Source organism: Tasmannia lanceolata, unplaced genomic scaffold, assembly GCF_043159265.1.
Source record: "Tasmannia lanceolata isolate RefF3 unplaced genomic scaffold, GAP_Taslan_0.1 ptg000008l, whole genome shotgun sequence".
Lineage (NCBI taxonomy): Eukaryota > Viridiplantae > Streptophyta > Magnoliopsida > Canellales > Winteraceae > Tasmannia > Tasmannia lanceolata.
In genome coordinates, this window is record NW_027518685.1 from 28,775,876 (window position 1) to 28,796,113 (window position 20,238).

The 20,238-nt window shown below is 41.0% G+C and overlaps 1 protein-coding gene across 2 annotated transcripts in view; it reads left to right on the top strand.

Annotated features, from left to right (window-relative positions):
* Nucleotides 1–20,030, top strand: part of BGAL8 (beta-galactosidase 8) — a 50,052-nt gene extending 30,022 nt beyond the window's left edge. For both annotated transcript variants that reach the window (XM_077389051.1, XM_077389052.1), the window contains 5 exons: nt 183–290; nt 5,508–5,618; nt 17,340–17,551; nt 17,640–17,976; nt 19,579–20,030. In XM_077389051.1, the coding sequence (XP_077245166.1) occupies nt 183–290; nt 5,508–5,618; nt 17,340–17,551; nt 17,640–17,976; nt 19,579–19,686 (876 nt within the window). In that variant the 3' untranslated portion in view covers nt 19,687–20,030. The remainder of the gene's footprint in view (nt 1–182; nt 291–5,507; nt 5,619–17,339; nt 17,552–17,639; nt 17,977–19,578) is intronic.
* The last annotated feature ends 208 nt before the right edge of the window (nt 20,031–20,238 follow it).

The window sequence follows — 20,238 nt, forward strand, 5'->3', positions numbered from 1 at the left end:
TAAATGCACTATATTTGTAAGTTCAAATTGTTGTGGATGCCTCCATTTTTACTCAAAATAATAGCCGTTATTATTTAACACCTGTTGTATTGGATTCTATTCTCAGTATCACCGCAAGTGTTCAAGTTTCACTTTCGTTATTGGAAGTTATAATGTTTTGCTAACTTATCTATCTTTTGCAGAACTACGGGGCATTCTTTGACACATGGGGGGCCGGGATCACTGGTCCTGCCAAGCTAAAGGGAAAAAATTTCACTTTAGATTTATCATCATACCAGTGGACATATCAGGTTTATTTCTATGTTCTTTATAATGATCTATGAGATTTTTTTTAGTGGCAATAATAATCTACTAGATATTATCATTTGATTTCAATTTGTTGAAGGGAGAGTTGCATTCTCTTTACTATATATCCAATGATACACATACAGTAAACTTGGAATTGGCATATTGCATCTAATTTGCTACACTTCAATTGTGTGAAGTTGAAAAAGACATTTCCCCCTCCAATTGTAAATGAGTCCCCCATAAGTGACCCAAAATACGGAGCTCTGATAGCACGCTAAAATGACCCTGATTGGGATGCTCTGATACCACTATAATATCCTTAAGGCCTCAAAGAGAACCCTTAGCAACCACACTAATCATCACGCATTGTAAGTACCAAACTCAATAATTCAAGATGCAAATTTCAGAATTTGGCTTGGTACGTTAGCTCTGAATCACATACATAAAAAACTTGCAGATAATGTAATGCTCAATGATGATATCATGCAAACTTGCAAAGAATAAGTCCTAGTGTTGTGAACAAGCTATCCACGAACTAGAAAACCATTCGACCAAGTGAGGTTCTGAAATCTTGATATTCAAATTAAGAATTGAATCGAAGATCTGAAATGGAAGCACAATCAATCTCCACAATTTTCTTGCTATACTAATCAAGCTCCAAGTAATAACAATAAACCCAGAAAATATTGGATACTTAGGGGGTGTTTGGATACGCGGATTTTAGAATCCAGGTTTTTAGTTTGAAAACAGTGTAAAAGAGGGTTCATGATCAAGCTTCTGTATGCTGTCCTGACAGCGTTTCTTCGATTTTAAGTGAGAAATTCAGGTTTTAAAAATCTCTCCTGCATCCTGAGGTTTCTAAAACCTGGAAATATGGGAGGATCTTCTACTCTCTTGCTGACGGAAAAAACGAGTCAAAAACGACAGCTGGTCCGCTTCTTCTCTTGTCTCTTAGCTACAATTTTGAAGAAATCCTTGATGAGTTGATTCTAAAATCCGCATATCCAAACGGCCCCTTAGGTGAAACTATGAGCAGAATTGCCTTTGTTTCAAAGTGAAGGGAATCAACATGCAAGTCTGACAACCCTTTGCTCAAATTAGAACCCTTGAAAATGCTATCAACAACTCTGTGTCTGCCATAATCTGAACTGTCAAGCCGCTTCTGGATAGGAAGAATCCAAGGCTCTTCATGAAGACAAACCCACAATAAACATACATTTAGTTTGCCATCCAACCTCGCGATTTATATACAGCAGAAAGATAGAGTTTGTAGCAACCTTACGATATATATATATATATATATATATATATATATATATATATATATATATATATATATATATATAGAGGAATATGTTCTTGCGCTCAAGCTCTAATAAGGAATGGTGCGTTTGAGTGCACCATTCACATGGGTCCCACAATTTCTGTGAGGATCCAAACCATTCATTTGCAAGGGCCTATCATAGATAGGGTGTGTACCAAAAATCAGCTCCATTGAATCATCCTAACCCCTCCAAAAGTGGAGGGCAAAAATGGGCAGATTTGTGGTCTGTCCATTTTGACCTCCAAAAATGGATGGGTTAGGATGATCCTATGGAGCTGATTTTTTGTACACACCCTATCTATGTAAGGCCCTTTCTAGTGAATGCTTTGGATCATCCTAACAATGTGGGCCTCAATGGTTTTTGAGCTCAAGCTCACGAATATGTTCCAACGCTCAAGCTCACAATCCTTTTCCTATATATATATATATATATATATATATAGGAAAAGGTTTCTGAGCTCATAGGTGATAGATTTCTTGGTTTCTGGAACTTATGAGCAACCTATTGAAATCAAGTTATAACTCCAATTCATGAAAGGTTTCTTGTATTAATCCATGATCTGCTACTGCAATCCACAATCAACATCTATAAGCGAATAACTATGAATCGAATTGTTACTGCTTCAGAATACAACCATGAATCAAATACAGCAAAAAGGGGGTGTTCAAAGTTGCTGAAATCGTCTTTGTTTTAACACTAATTCCAACACTAAAATCCCTCTTTTGGGTTCTTGATGATGATTCAAAGTGCCTATAGACGACCCAGATTGCTGCTTCACAACGACGGTTGATTCTATCCCCAGAAATCCATGGATGCTTCTCGAGAAGCTGCTGCTTGTGAATCCCCTGTTTGAACATGGTATACCAAGCGAGATTCTCCCTGCTTCTCTGCTTTCCATTTCATGCATTTTGTATGATTATAACCAGAGATCAAGAACTCTAGTATTGAATTCCTGATGGGAATCCCAGCCAATAAATCCATGCTATTGTTCTGATAATAAACCGGGAATTCAAACACATGCTGAACACTAAACTCTGAATTCTTGGTGAGTGTCAAAGCCCAAGAGTGATATGATTTAGAAAGCTTCCAATACTCCAAATCGTGTCGTAGGATTCCCGTAAAATCAATGAGATTATATCTATAGAAACCCAGAAGTAACATGTGCATAAATCTATTACAGATAAGCTCCCACAAGATAAATATCTAGTTGCAACAAAGGATCACGTCAAGAAGTTGCAAACACGATGCTGCATCCCGAAACTGATGAATGTAACAGATTTGGAACTTCCAAACCAGATTCATGTTTTGCATCCATTGTCAACCGCAAACCGTAGTGAAATTCATTGTACAACTAATCTTAATAGTATATCAAATCTATAATAAAGAAAGATACAAGATATGCTCTATAATCATAATCTATGTTTGGCCTTCGGAAAAGATAGGTCGATTCTTTCATTTAATTTTAGGTGATTGTGCTTACCATAAGGTGGGCAAGACTGATTCCTTGCTTCAAATTCGTCTCTATCTACGTTCTAAGATGGTTCTGGACAACCCCACCCCCACCCCACCCCACCCCACTCCAGGTTGGCTGAAGTTGAATTTTGATGGTTATAGTATCAGCGGCCAACCTGCGCTGATGAGAGTTTGAGGTCTCCTAGGAGATGAAGTCGGGTTGACTAAGTGGGCATTTGTTGGTACAATTGGGGTGAAAGATTCCAACGAAGTGGCAGTAACAACAGTATTATATGATATTCAGTTTTCTGATAGTAGTGTTCTAGATCGATTGACTGTGGAAGGAGATTTCCTTAATGTGATTCGATGATTGGATTGCAAAATCCTTGCACCTTGGAGATTTGCGGACTTGATTGATGAAATTCTGTTACGAACCCGATTCAGTTCATAACAAAATCTATCTTCTTAGAGGGAAGATTAGTCTCTTGATCCACTTCAAGGGAAGGATCACTTGTTACGAACCTAAATCGGTTCGTAACGTGATTGATCTTCTTAGAGGAAGATTAGCCTCTTGATCTACTTCAAGGGAAGGTTCAGTCCTCCTTTGTGCGCAAAAACACACTTTCTGGAACAAGTTTCCTCATTCCTTTAAAAAAACTAATTACATGTTATTTATAGAAAATCCCTAATTTAGATAACCCTTATCTCTAAGACTCCTATCTATACTAAACAACTAGAGAGTAAATCTAAAAATAACAAATATCTAAACTAATTTATTTCAACCTAAGTGAGACCCATTTAGTCACGTAACATTCCACCCCCTTCAAATCAACCTTGTCCTCAAGGTTGAACATTAAGTGCTGGCCAGTTGGTGGAAAATGAGATCTTGCGCACTTTTCGAAAGTCTTCTCTGTTCTCTTTTTCTTTTTCTTCTCGCTCCCTTTCTTTTCTTCCCCTTACAATGAGTCATCATTTCGCATGTCATCGTCAAGGGTCGCAACAGCTCCATCTTGAGACGGATTTCATCGTATTCATCAAAGCTATTTTACCGTGCTTTTTTTAAATTATTGAGATTTTGATGCACGGATGGTTGTGGATGAGGAACTTCTTGATGGCGTTGGATAGGTTGAGAGGAATGGCGGATTTTACGGTAACGACCTTGTCAAACTCGAAAACATTGAAAATCATCTATGCCTTTCTTCTGTGGCCTTTACTCATTTCTTTCGCTCTTCTTATTTTCTCCCCTTTTTCTTCTTTCTTTCTCGTTAAAAGGCCTTCTCGACTGTGCTCCCGCTGAACTCTTCATTTATCTTTCAGACATGGAGATTCTTCGAACTTCATGGCAAGCGAAAGTGCCAATTGAAGCTAAATGGCTTCTAATCTTCTTAGAGGGAAGATCAGCCTCTTGATCCACTTCGTGGGAAAGATCAATCCTTCTTTGTGCACAAATACACACTTTTTGGAACAAGTTTCTTCATTCCTTAAAAAAAAGCTAATTACATATTATTTATAGAAAATCCCTAATCTAGATAACCCTTATCTCTAAGACACTCCTATCTATACTAAACAACTAGAGAGTGAATCTAAAAATAACAAATATCTAAACTAATTTATTTCAACCTAAGTGACACCCATTTAGTCCCGTACCAAATTCATATGCAGTTGGAGGGATACCCAGTTCAGTTTCAGCACGTTACAAAATCCGCCAATGCTGAGGCTGATCGTCTGATTAGAGACAGCGTGGCCAGAACTAGAGTGGAGTTATTTGATCATCTTCCACATTGAGTTCTTTCTATTTGTAGATTACTTTGTGTTGTATTGTTTTTGTGTTTGGCTTGTTTCCAACCACCTTGGTGTTGGGGTTTTATCCTCTTTCTTTATTAATAAATTTCTTTGCATTTCAATAAAAAAAGGATAGATCAATTCTTTCTCTCTTCAATTCACTGTCGAAGATAATCATGATCTGCAATGCCCTTCCGAAGTTGATCAATGGATCTTGCCCACTGCAACACCAATGAATACTACAGAAGAAACGCTGCCTCCATAGATAAGAAACAGTTCCCAAAGCATGGTTCTGTTCAAAAACAATTTAGTGATGATCATCCCTAATTTGTTCACTTTGCTAATAGTTATATGAACCCATACAAATAACTTATTAACTCAATATTAGGACTCCTAATAAACAAACTACTAGCAATGCAATTTAAATGAGCATAAATAAGGCTAGAAACTAAATCAAATGGAGGATGTTCCACTCGCCATGATGGCCCTCATGTCTCAACTGAAAGAGGCATGACACTGTATTTACTATTTGCAACAAATGTGGATTATACTTGGTTAATTTCTTGAATTATGAGTAGATGTTGAATAAGTGAGGATTTGGTTTTCAGTGAAATCCTAATTTCGTATAATTCTCTCTAATCTCATGTTTCAAAAGTGCAGGTTGGACTGAAAGGTGAAGAATTGGGTCTGTCCAGAGACCCTAGTGGTAGTTCTTCACAATGGGTCTCACTCTCTACCTTGCCCAAGAATCAAGCATTGATATGGTACAAGGTAAAGTAATATTATGTTTCATTTTTTCTGTTTTATGATATTTGGAAATGCAAATTAAATTTCTTGTTGTCGTATATGGAAAAAAGCATGTATGGCCTTCAATTCTATAGATGAAAATGTTATACCGTTGAGAGAGGTAGAGAAAAGAGAGAAAGTAAAGAATGAGAGAAAAGATTGAGTTAGGGTTCTCCCCCTCACTCATGTAATATAAATAATAAAGAGTGAAGTACAAAGACAAGTATGCCCTTGGGCATTACAATAAAGACCTAAAGACCTGTTAACACTTCCCCTCAAGCTGGAATGTAGATATCTAACATTCCTAGCTTGTTACAATTATCAACTAACTTAGCTCTACTTAGAGGCTTCGTGAACATGTCTGCTAATTGATCTGTAGATCTGGTAAACACAGGAGATATGTAGCCTCGCTGAATCAAATCTCTAATGAAATGACAATCCACTTCAATATGTTTGGTCCTCTCATGGAAGACTGGATTCGTGGCAATGTAAATGGCGGATTTGTTGTCACAGTATAACTGAGCTGGAGAAGAAGAAGGAGGAGGAAATCCAATCTCTAAAAGTAAGGAACGTAGCCGCATGAGTTCGCCACTCGTATGAGACATAGCTCTATATTCTGTCTCGGCACTGGATTTAGACACGACATCTTGTTTCTTACTTCTCCATGAAATAAGATTACCTCCAATAAAGGTGCAATATCCTGTAGTAGACCGCCTATCAGCTGGAGATCCTGCCCAGTCTGCATCAGTGTATCCTTCAATTCTCTGGTGCCCATGCCTCTCAAATAACAACCCTTTACCTGGCGAACTCTTCAGATATCTCAATATCTGAAGTACAGCAGCCCAGTGTGAAGTGCGAGGTGAGCTCATATGCTGGCTAACAGCGCTAACTGCAAAGGTAATATCTGGACGTGTAACAGTAAGATAATGAGCTTACGAACTAAGCGTCTGTATCGCCCTGGATCTTCTAACAGGACTCCCTCCTCAGGGAGTAATTTCATATTCTGGTCCATAGGAGTTGAGGCAGGCTTGACTCCCAAACAACCTGTCTCATCAAGAAGATCCAGAACATACTTCCTCTGTGAGAGGTAGATACCCCTAGTCGAATAGGCAACCTCAATGCCCAAGAAATACCGAAGACGACCCAAATCCTTAGTAGAGAACTCTGTCTGAAGGAAGGATTTGAGCCTCTGAATGCCACCTGTATCGCTACCAGTGATAATGATATCATCGACATATACTATCAACAGAACACAATCAGCCTGAGACTGAAAACTGAAGACGGAGTGATCAACTGCGCACTGCTTCATGCCAAAGCGAATAAGTGTAGCACTAAACTTCCCAAACCAGGCTCTCGGAGATTGTTTGAGACCATAAATGGATTTCCTCAAACGGCAAACAAGAGAAGATCTCTCCCCCTGAGCAACATATCCAGGAGGTTGCTCCATATAAACCTCTTCCTCCAAATCACCATGAAGAAAGGAATTCTTTACATCCAACTGATGAAGATGCCAGCCATGATTCACAGCAAGGGATAGCAGGACACGGACAGAAGGAATTTTCGCAACTGGTGAAAAAGTCTCGCCATAATCAATCCCATATGTCTGCGTGTACCCTTTTGCAACAAGTCGAGCCTTAAGGCGCTCAACTGTGCCATCAGGAAGGTGCTTGACTGCATAAACCCAGCGACAACCAACGGGGCGAGCACCATATGGTAGAGGGACCAAATCCCATGTCTGATTGGCCTGAAGGGCCTGCATCTCAAGATCCATAGCCGCCCGCCAGCCTTGATGATCAAGTGCCTCCTGTAGAGTCTTAGGTAGTGAACTAGAGGACAAAGACGAAACAAAACTACGAAATACAGGGGTGAGAAAGTCATAAGACACAAAAGAGGAAATGGGATGAGCAGTACTGCGAGACCGAGTGCGAGAGGCAATCAGAGAGTCAGAATGTACCTCAGAAGTGGGGATCTCCGGCTGAGATGATGATGGCTCGGGCGGGGCTGAATGAGCAGCAGATTTGGCCCGACGCTGATACTGCTTCAATGGTTGAGGTACAGGGGCTGCACAAGGCGCTGACATCGGCATAACAGTAGAATCAACTGTAGGGGAGGAACTGGACACCGGAGGTGTAGAAACAGGGATGGGATCAGCAAGAACCGGAAGAGGAAGAACATGAGTATGCGAGGAATCCTCCTGAAGTGTAGAGGGGGAGGGATCCAACGAGATGGACGGACAAAAAAATGATTGAGTCTCAAAGAATGTAACATCCGCCGAGACAAAGGATCGTCGCAGGCGAGGGCTGTAGCAACGATAACCCTTTTGGGTCCGAGAGTAACCTAGAAAGATACACCGTTCAGCTCGAGGATCCAACTTATCTAATCCTGACCCAAGAACGTGGACAAAACAGAGACGGCCAAAAACTCGAGGTATAAGAGGGAAAGGGTCAGAGGTAGGACAGAGAATCGAGAACGGAGAGGTGCCACCAAGGACCGAAGAGGGAAGCCTATTCGCCAGGTAGCATGCTGTGAGTACAGCATCAGCCCAATAGGTCTTAGGGACCCGCATCTGACATAGTAGTGTCTGGGCCCCATCTAATAAGGAGTGAAGCTTCCTCTCAGCCACTCCATTCTGCTGAGAGGTATGAGCACATGAGGACCGATGAAGAATGCCTCGCGAAGAGAGGAATTCCTGAAAACCATTTGAGTAAGTGAAATATTCCTTTGCATTGTCAGTGCGAAGACATTGGATAACACGTGAGACTTGATTACTAACTTCAACATAGAAATCACGAAACACAGAAAAAACTTCAGAACGATCTTTTATTAAATAAGTCGATGTCATACGTGAATAGTCATCAATAAAGACCACAAAATAGTGAAATCCAAATAAAGAGGTAGTCCTCGCAGGACCCCATACATCAGAATGAACAAGAGCGAAAGGGTGTGAAGCCCGACTAACAGTCCTAGAGGGAAATGGCACACGATGATGCTTCCCAAGTTCACAGGCCTCACACTGAAAAGACCTAACAGATGAAGAAGGAACGAAGGGAATCCTGCGTAAACGCTCCATAGACGGGTGACCTAGACGGCAATGCCACCGGTATGCATCGACCGAGCCATGTAGAATCGGATGGGACGGAGTGCAGTCGAGACGATAAAGGCCATCCACCTCACGGCCCGAGCCAATCATCCTCCCAGTCGAGAGATCCTGGAAAAGACAATATGAAGGAAAAAATGAGATAGAACAATGAAGATGCTTTGTTAATTGACTAACAGAAAGTAAACTGAAAGGTGACTTGGGGACACAGAGCACAGATGATAATGTAATGCCTGGTGAAGGGGAACAACTGCCAACACCAGTGATAGGAGAGGTACTCCCATCAGCAAGAGTAATAGAACGTGAAACAACATGATGAAAATCATGTAAGGATGACTGGGTACTTGTCATGTGATGAGATGCTCCCGAATCAATAATCCAGGAGCTAGGACTAGAGAGGAACGAAGCAGGAGAACTACCTGGCTGAACAAGACCAGCAGTAGGAGGGCGGCTGGCAGACCTGAAACGCTGTAGCTCATCATAGTCGACACGAGAGACGACCATCTGATCGGTCGGAGTAGCCAGTGGTGTCTGTGAGGGGTTGTCAATAGGAGCAGGCGAATCTGGAAGGGCAAGATGTGCAGTACGGCCCTTACGAGGATCTGGAGTGTGACGCAGCTCAGGATGGAGATCAAAGCATGTCTCGTGATAGTGACCCTCACGCCTACAATGAGTACAATAGGGCCGAGCTCGACCTCCACGGCCACCCTCTCGGCCGCCGCCACGTCCGCCTCGGCTAGTATCGCGACCACGGCCGCGACCAAAAGTGCCTCCTCCCCGGGAAGGGCGGTCAGTGACTCCATAAGCAGCAGTAGTCGAGACATCCACGGGAGTAGAAATAGTAATGCCAAGTGCACACTGCTGAGCTCGTAAAAATACCTCCTGAAGAGTGGGTACAGTACCAGACCCAAGAATGTGTTGTCGAAGATGAGTGAACTCTGATCCAAGACCCTTAAGGAAATGAACAACACGGAGTTGATCCCGCTGTCTGGCTGCCGTGGTAAGATCAGTGGTGAGAGGCATAGGAGCATCCAGCTGCTGGCAATAGGAGACAAACTGTCTGTAGTAATCATGGACTGTAGAATCACCGCGCCTGTGACCCATCCAGCGCGAATAAGTGTCGCAGAGACGGGCGACATTCCCCTCACCAGAATATAATGCCGCAGTGTGCTCCCATACCTTTTTGGCAGTAGGGAGATCCATCATGGTGCTAGCAATGGCAGGGGTCATACTCTGCCATAGAAGTGTACGAACAAGGGCATCATCTACATCCCAATCATCAAAGGTAGGGTCAGTCTCAGGAGGGGGATCACGACGAATAATAGAAATCTTTCGTCGGGCCTTCAGATATGTTTCCACAGCAATCTTCAAGTCAAATAGTTGAATCCATCAAGACGGGAAGTGGTAATCGGTGGGAATGACGCATCCACCGTAGACAAAGACGACGACGCAGCCTGACGCGGCTGGGAACTAGTAGCCATAGCTGGAGTACGAATAATAGGGTCCTCAATACGAGGGGTATCTTCCATAAGAGACCGGGAAGAAGACTGAAGAGGACCAACAACGAGCAAGTAGAGACAAGGATGAAGACTATAAGCAAGCTACTAGACCGCGGTTTCGTGAGGACAACATATGCATAAGGGAGGCATGAGATAGCCTCACGACATAAAGACAAAGTCGAGACAACTCCGAGCCACAAACATCGCAACGATGTAAGTACAAATCCAGAACAACACCATGAAGATAGTGATCAAGCCGAACAAGAAAATCTAGAGCATAGCTATGACCCAAAAGAGGAAGAAGAGATTATGATGGATCAGATTAGGGCAAGGAAGAGTGGGGAAAAGAGGGTACTGTAGCAGGAACTGTAGCGATTTACTGTAGCAGTCTATAGCGATTTACTGTAGCGGGTACTGTAGCAAAGAATGGAGGGGTTATGGTTAGGGTTAGGGATGGAGAAGATGGAGTTGGAGGTTAAGGTTAGGGTTAGGGAAAAAAGAAGAAAAAATAAGAAAAAAAAAAAATGGCCCTAGGCATCCATGCCCTAGAGCTCTGATACCATGTTGAGAGAGGTAGAGAAAATAGAGAAAGTAAAGAATGAGAGAAAAGATTGAGTTAGGGTTCTCCCCCTCACTCATGTAATATAAATAATAAAGAGTGAAGTACAAAGACAAGTATGCCCTTGGGCATTACAATAAAGACCTAAAGACCTGTTAACATATACTATTCTTTGTATGGTTTGATCTGATTATCTTTATTAGGTCCCTACTGATGAAATTCCATCAACTTTATATTTAAGATCTAGAAATTATTGGACAAGGATTTCTTTGAAAACAGACTGCAGAGAACTATTTTGTCAATGTTGTTTCTAATGCAATATATGGATAGGTGACAATATGCCAAGATTTCTTGGAGAACCCAGAAACTAACTTTAAATCTCAAATAAAAGTAATTGTCGAACCCAAAAACTACCTTCAGAAACTATGGGATATGGTGTTCAATAAATGGTTTATATGTGAAGGATGTAGAGAAAAGGCTAGCCCTTTTGTTTAAACTCCAGGTACTTGATTTTGACAGTAAATAAAAAATTCACCATTTTTACTGGTTGAAGGTCCATGTTCAGCCTTGTTTTTTGATGGTCCACTATGCATTTGTAATTAGACAGACATAAATAAATAGATTTTTTACTAATATCAGTGTGGTGGTTTATAAGTTAAATTTGCAGAATTTTTTACTAATGTCAGTGCGTTTGGATGCAATATTATACTTAAGCTTGATATGTCAAAAGCATATGATCAATATGGGACTTTCTCTTGGGGTCGCTAGCTTGGATTTTTGCCCCATTATCAACCTGATTAGGAATAACCATCTCTCGTTGCCAATTCCCAGTTAGTATCAATAGAGAACTAAGGGGATTTTTTAAATCTACAAGGGGTTTATGCCAAGGTGATCCTCTATCTCCCTATTTATTTAGCATTGTAGAAGAAGTGTTGAGCATTGGGTTGAAAAAATTGTTTCATGATAAGCTAGAGAATTACTACCTTGTTCGAGAGGGTGCATGCCGGTGTCTCACTGTCTTTTTTGCAGATGGTGCTATTATATTCTCAAATGGCAGGAAGAGGAGTCAACGACATCATGAAATTCTTAGCTTTGTATGTATCTGCATCAGACTCTGGACAACTAATAAACAAGGAGAAGAGCTACTTCATATTCTCGGATAAAATTCCCATGATAAAGAGATTGATTAATTACTGAACATAATTTCCTTCTAAAGATTGCTCATGTTCTATTTGGGCATGCCTCTTTACAAAGGACATATGCAGATGATATTTTTTGAAAAATTGATTGAGAAAGTGAGGCTCCGAGTTGAACACTGGAAGGGAAAGTGGGGGGTTTTCTTTCAGTTGTCTCAAATGCGGATGGGGGATAGTTTGCGCAGATGGTCAGGGGATTGGCAGTGCCTCTATTGCAACTACCATAATTTCAGTTGGCGGAAAAGATGCCGATGCTACAAGCAAGATAAAGTGAAATCAATCTTCCCAATTGCTTCGTTATGTGTGTGTGTGTGTGTGTGTGTGTGGAGGGGGGGACTTCAAAGAGGGAGTTAAGCTAGGGGTAGGAAGAAGCTTTGGGGACTGGTTTTGCCCCCTGTAAGTACCTTAACTTCAAGTGGCGGGACAAATGTCGTTGGTGTCGACATAATAGAAACACTCCAAAACGGGTAAGCCCAACCCCCATCTGGAGGTTGACTTTGGTGAGGGCGAGCGGTGGCCTGACATTGGTAAAATTTCCTCACGCGAGGATGGAGGGAATTCGACCTTATCCATCTCGGGTAGGGAAGTCGAAGTACAAATGGATACCCGAAAAGCCTGTCTGATAGGGAAAAAGAGTGATGACAATGGGACCTTAGAATATATATGGCTTTGGGCACAAAAGTCCTGGGATATTCCATCTTTACAATGCCCCTGTATCTTAGCGAAGGACGAGCTCCTGGGTCAATTTCTATGGTATCCCATTACATGCCTGGGCCAGATCAACGGTGGAGGCTATAGAGAATCTTTTTGGTAAAGTTCTGGAAACAAAGATGGAAGGAAATCACCTACGTTGTATGAGCTTTGTCTCGAACAAAATCCTAGCTCGATAAAAAATTTCAGGTTCCTTTGTTAAAATCAGGATCCAGGACTACGTTTACACCATCGGGGTTGAAGTTTAAGCAAAAACAAGCGAATGTTTAACCGCCCTTTGGGGCGGGAGCCGCTCTCTTTGGTTGAATCCCCCCCCCCCCCCCCCCCCCCCCCCCGCGGATCCTGCTGGCTGGGGTAACTTGACATTGCCACCGGTCGAAGGCCCTCCGAAGGTTCAGGGTGGTTTCTCCGGTGAAACCTTCAAACCCTCGCTAAATTCAAATTCCAAATCTGACCAATCATATTTCAATGGCGCGCTTCCTGAGAAAAGACTTAAGAATGGTGTGGTGGGACTTGGAAACAAGAGCTTTGTTCAAAGTCGCCTGTCTTTTGCGAGGCCCGACTCCAAATCAAATTCCTTTCCTGCCCCTAGAAGGAAAGTTGTTTGGCTGGATCATCCCACCAAGAAGAGTAAACAATATGGCCTTTATCCAAAAGGAAGGAACACTTATGAATCCCTCAAATCTCGAGTTTCTGGTGGGAGTCATTTTGGTTTAAAATTCAAGGCCAAGGTGGCAAGTTCAAACGAAAAGTTCCTTAAAAGAAATTTGGAGAATTGTTTGGGAGCCACCTCAATAAGGGTAAAGAAGAAAGATTGTAGCCGGCTTCCTAAACCATTGTCCCATTTGCCCAGGGTAGGCCTTGCTTATGGATAAGTTATCAGTAGACCCCCCCTAGTTGCTAGAAGTTTCTGGTGGGGGAGTGGGGATTCCATCTTATAGTACTTTCACTAGGCTTAAGGCTATAGAGGCCAAAGTGTATTGCAGAAGTTTTCTTTATTTTATTATTTCTTGGATGTTGGGGAATGGGCCACAATCTTTCTTGTCGCGTCTCCGCTTGTTAAGCGCATTTCTCCTTACTTAGCCCTTTTACCTAGGAGCAGGAAGTTGTAAAGGTTTGGGATTGGAATTAGAGGGCAGCACTAGAACAGTATCTTGAAGGGAAATAAGAAGCACAAAGGGGAGTTTATTGAATTATTTGGTATTCCGGGCGATCCGTCCTCATCCTCAACCAAGCAGGAATTGATAATCAAGGTAATACGCATGTTTCATCTTCATGTTCTTGAAGTCGAAGCAGGCGGTTGTTTATGGAAATTTTAGTTCTAGAACAAATTATTTTGGGGATGAGGTCAATGACCTATGATGAAGAGAGGGCTTCTATCAATGACCCAACCCATAAAGAGATGCCGGGAGATCTCCTTCGGAAGCAATGGAAACTATTTAAGCTAGAGGCCCAAGATTGCCCTTGGACACTTTCTAGCCTCTGTGGGACAGACCGATCAAAGAAACCCACTCGCCGTTACATAAACATCCTTTCTTCAAACTAATCTTGAACGAAGAAAGGATGGCGAGAAGGCAGAATTGGGAAGCTAACAAGATGGTGAGCATCCAGCTGGTGGAGGAAAGGATCGCTAGCAAAAAAATCCTGGTTTCTTGGATCGGGTTTCAGAGGATCTTCTCATTGAAATGCCGGATTTCCAAATCCAGCAAATCCTTGAGGAGTTGGAGAAGTGCTCGGCATAGGTATGATGCGGGCTTGGTTTGGCCGGTGCTGGGTCTGCCCAAATTAAGACTGCCAACATTTTTTGCTCACCCGGAATTATTTTTATGATCTTCGTTGTTGATCGCATAGGTTTTTTTGGTACTTTTATCAGGAGCTGTTTAAGAACGATCCCCTAGAAAGGTCGCAAAATTTGGAACTTTTGTTTTGGAATGGTGGATGTAAGGGGGATGGGATAGGGGGAATAGTTTTTTGGATTTCTTCTTTTTCAGGGCCCTGGAGTAATCTCCTACGCTTTCATACGATAGTTCATGGGAGACTCCTAGTCCCTTCTTCATATAATTTCCGTATGAATTATTAATATATCTCTGTCACTTTTTAAAAAAAAAACACTGGAAGGGAAAATTTCTTTAGGCTGGTGGTAAACTCTTTTTGCTTAACCATGTGATGTCTTCAATTCCTTTTCATATTCTTTCTGCTCTAAAGCCTCCTGCAGCCGTGCGGAGATGTATTGAAAGCATGTTCGCAAATTTCTAGAGGATCTCTACCAAGCATGTTAAAAAACACCTCTAGATGGCTTGCGAGAGCCTATGCAAAGCCAAGGGTGAGGGAAGTCTTAACACCAAGTCTCTGGCCGATTTTTGCAGTGCATTTAGAATTGAAAGCGACATAACATACACATAAAATCAAACTTCTAGAGTGAATTTATGAAGTATAGTGACTCGAAAGGTGAAAGCTACTTGAAGGTGAGTAAAGCAGGTGACACAAAATAATGGAAGGATAGGCTCCATAGGAAAGAGAAGTGGATCAAGAATAGTAGATGGATAATTTTTCTTTTTTTTTTCTTTTTTTTTTTTGTGTGTGGGTGGGTGGGGGTGGGGGTGATGTTACTTTTTGGACAGATCAGTGTTTTGACATTGGCCCCTGATTGACCTTTTCTCTAACTAGGCTAGATTGAATTCGGAAATCGTGGTTGAAGACATTTTAAATGAAGATGGAAGTTGGAATCTTACTTAAGCAGTGAATAATCTCCCTAAAGGGGTGACTGAAGACATCAAAGGTACCACTTTGAAGAAAACGTTGGAATCTTACTTAAGCAGTGAATAATCTCCCTAAAGGGGTGACTGAAGACATCAAAGGTACCACTTTGAAGAAAACTTCTGAAAGGGACATGTTAGTTTGGCTTCCAAACAATTCGATGCACTTTTCTACATGTTCTACTTGGAACGATTTGCGCAATAAGCTGCAAAATAAATTTGTCCAAACTTTATATGGAAGGACATTCAATAAAAAATCAGTTGCTATGTCGTGGTTATTTCTCAATATTATCTTGTGGACAGCAAAGCAAAATAAAGGACATTTTCATTCTAATTTCCTTCAAATGTAACTATTGCGACATCCCCAAAGAACAGGACTTGGATCACGTTTTTTCAGAGTGATTTAACGAGATATCTTTGGAGCTTTTTTGCTAATACTCTTGACGTTCCATTGATTCGTAGTCAGCCTTTTCCCTAGAAAATCAAATTACCAATGAGTTTCCACTAACTAACTTTCAATTTCTATTGCAGGATTTATTGCCTTTAATTGTGGGATTTATTGCCGTTTATTATGTTGTTTTTTTTAGAATAATGTCATCAGAAACTAATATAAAATCTGAGTTTTACAATTAAGGTTTGATGGGTGTGGGGCCCACATTTTCTACCCAAACCAATTCACCATTTTACACCTTGTGCATAGCTCGGGTAGGGCCCGCTATGTTACATCTTTTTGATGGGGTGGGCCCCTCCATCTTACAACTCATGTTTTGATGTTTTGATGGCATAGACTCATCATCTCCACCCAAACCCAAGCAAAGGATGGGACCACAGGATTTGATGGAGTGGGGCCCCCAATGTTGTTGATGGGTGGGGTCCACCATCTCTACGGAAACCTATGCATTAGGGTGAGACCCACAATGTTGCACCCATGCATAGCATGGGCCCAGAATACTAGTTTTTCCTATGTTACATTTTCTGCTATATTAGTGACTTGATTTGTCACTAATCTATAGATTTTCAACTTTTAGTATTATAATGGAATTGATTGGTCATTTCTATAGTTAAAATAATTGTTTCTATACTTTTAGCTCAATTAATAACAAAAAACTTGATGGATGACTAGATGGACAGGCAGTCGAAACTCTGGTCAGCACCATACAAATCTACTAAATCACGTAAGAAAATATCAAATCATAGTTATTAGTTGAAGTAAATATACCAAAATTCATTAAAATAAAAGTAAACACAAATATTGGTCGAAAAATTGCATATTGCTTTGTTTGCGCGGTCATAAGATTTTTTTTTATCACCTAATCCAAGGTCTATCATGGATACATCCAATAGATATTGCTAATATGGTTTGTATGGATGATACATATTGTTGATACAGCTGAAACTTATCGTTTCGCTCTCCGGCCAATACTTTAAGCTGATACAGATTTTGAACCATGGTTGAGCTACAGGTTTGAACCCTTTTTAGCATTGTCATATAACTATAACAAATGGCAGCATGTAAATCTTTCTTTGGTCACCAAGTATTCCTTTTATCTTTGTAACATTGCAACATATGCCCATGTCACATGGTTTAATTTAATCACTTAAACATTTTGTAGCAATAATTAAATCCTACATGATTTTGTCAACTCGTACCAAACAATCTCCAAAATTTCTATTTATCATGCTATAATTGTCAATATAGGGGGCTATTTATTCTGCAAATGCTTGAAAGCATTTGTTATTTTGTCACTTTGTGGATTACATATATGTTAATCTGTGGGCCTATATGCATTTGTGCCTGATTTGTAACCTACACTGTCATTTTCTATATGCGTACTGGAATGTGCTTGTCTTGTAGCATAATGAGCTTATTTTGTATTTGTTACTCCAGACAAACTTTGATGCCCCAGGCGGGACTGATCCAATTGCAATAGACTTCACAGGAATGGGGAAGGGTGAGGCATGGGTGAACGGGCAGAGCATTGGGCGTTATTGGCCGACTTACATTTCTCCCCAAAATGGTTGTGTCAATTTCTGCAACTATAGAGGCGCTTATAGTTCAAGCAAATGCCTTAAGGGGTGTGGAGAGCCATCACAGAAAATGTAAGAATTCAGAGAATTTAGACTTTTGCAACTCTCTTTGGTCAGACTCTTCTATGGAACAATCATATATGCCTTGCTCATGTCACAGGTACCACGTGCCTCGTTCGTGGATTCAACCCAGTGGTAATACACTTGTGTTGTTTGAGGAGATTGGTGGGGATCCCACACAGATTTCTTTTGCTACTAGGAAGACTGGAAGCTTGTGCGCTCATGTGTCAGAGTCTCACCCGCCTCCTGTAGATACTTGGGAGTTACAACCACAGACAGGAAAGAAACTGAGACCAGTGCTCCGTTTGGAATGCCCATCGCCTAATGAAGTCATCTCATCAATCAAGTTTGCAGGTTTCGGGACTCCTCATGGGACATGTGGGAATTACGGATACAGTCAGTGCAATAGTGCCAGGGCTCCTGCTATTGTAAATCAGGTACTCTTATCACTAAAAACAGGTAGTGTTTTTTTCGAGCAATTGGAATTTATTAATAAGAGAAGTAAAGTACCACGGGCTGGACAGCGCAGCAAAAGGAATCAAAAGTAAAACCAAACTAAAAACTGATACTCTATCAGTAAAACTATGATCAGGAGTGACACTCCATTATTTCAAAAATTGGTGTAGTCATTTGGAATTTAGGATGAGATTGAAGAGGATGTTAACCATTGAATAAGACAAGTTGGTTGAAGTGGAAGCATGCTTCTGGAGTTCTGTGCAATCATAAAATACCTACCAAGTTGAAGGGAAAGTTTTATCAGACAGTTGTGAGGCCAGCCATGCTGTACGGCTCAAAATGTTGGGCCACCAAGAAACAGCATGTGCAGAAGATGAGTGTAGCGGAGATGCGAATACTTAGATGGATGTGCGGCCACACAAGGTTAGATCGAATTAAAAATGAAGACATCCATAAAAAGGTGGGGGTGGCACCAATTGAGGAGAAGATGAGAGAGCACCGCGTAAGATGGTTTGGGCATATCCAACGTAGGCCTTTGGATGCTCCAATTAGAATAAGTGACTCGTGCCAAGTTGATGGAGTAAAAAGAGGTAGGGGCAGACCGAAAACAACTTGGGTAGAAACAGTGAGGAAAGACTTGAGGGCTAGGAATGTAACAGAGAACATGACCTTGGATATGATAGAATGGAAGAAAATGATCCATGCAGACAAACCCAACTACTAACAGGATTAGACTTAGTCAATTTGAGCTGGGTAAATCCTTTCACCTTCTTCTTGAAAATTTACTAAAAGGATTCATTAGCCGACCCCACTAGTTTGGGACAAAGGCTTAGTTGAGTTGAGTTGAGTTGAGTTGAGTTGAGTTGAGTTGTAGCAGTTTAGGGAAAATTATAGATGCATTTCCAGTCAATTTTGAAAACTAATTTGGTAGAGACCAAAAAACCCAAAACTATTTTATAGAAAATGCCATCAAGAGGAGGCAAATTATGTCTAATGAAATTTTATGAAGTTGCTAACCTCAGCTGCATGAGAGAGAGAGAGAGAGAGTACAATCATATCCACATTTCCTTGCTTTGATAAACGCACTCTGCTCTGAACGTGTCTAATAAGCCATTATAGGCTGTTACAATTCCCAAAAACCAAGCAATAGCGCATCAAAAAGTATTCAAGTGCTGAGTGCCATTCTTAAAATAAGTGAGTGATGCCTGCCTGTAGTTTTATAAAGGAAAACAAAGGTCAGAGCAAAAATATTTAGGCAAGGACCACTTGCTCAACTATTCAAATGGTTCATCTGCCAGTCACCACCATACACGGGCCATGACCTGAAGATCTCTCTTTTCATGATTCCCTCCAAAATATAAAATTTCCCATTGAATGTAGACAATTGGCTTCTATCATTCTAACCACTTATTTGCAAACCATCAATTTAAGAGTTAGGATAGTCTATATGTATGAGGCAAGGGCCTGTCCACTGGCCTTGTCCAATAAATGAATGGTTTGGGTGGTTGAACAAATTATCTCCCACTTGTACATTTGCTTCAGCTTACATCTTATTATTTTCTAATGCTTCTTTCTTGTGACAGGCTTGCATGGGACTGAAGAGTTGCGCCATTGAAGTTTCTATCGAGATGTTCGGGGATCCATGTAGTGGTGTCACTAAGAGCCTCGCAGTTGAAGCTTCTTGCACTTAAACAGCCAAGTGCACTACAGTAGTAAAGCCTCTCTTCCAAGTTAGATAGATTCGAGTATAAATGTATAAAATAAAAGTTAAAATAAACTTCTTTACTATCGACAATGGGATCTTATCCTGAAAAAAAGTTAGTGAAGAAACAGAGCAAATTGTTCTCTGGCTTCTCCACTGCACACAATAGAATCGAATTGTAGGTTCCCACTTGGTTCCCTTACCAATCTCAAATGTTATTTTCTTTGGAGAGAGAGAGAGAGAGATTCCTGAAAGCCCATGAGGAAAACATCTCTCTATGTGGGTCTAAACCCACTACTAATAAAGTTGAAAGACCAGTCCTCCCTTTTTGCAGTTACAGAACTATATTTTTTTTTGCACTTGCATACACACACTTCAACCGTATAAAAACTCCTATACTCAGAGGTACCGATGTCTACAAGTTGCTGAAACTTGTTCCTCTCTCAAATTGACCATCATATTTTGACTTGTTTGCAATTTACACTGCATTTTCACTAATGATTTCGTACATAAACTAAACTTCGTGTGCAGGAAAAAAACT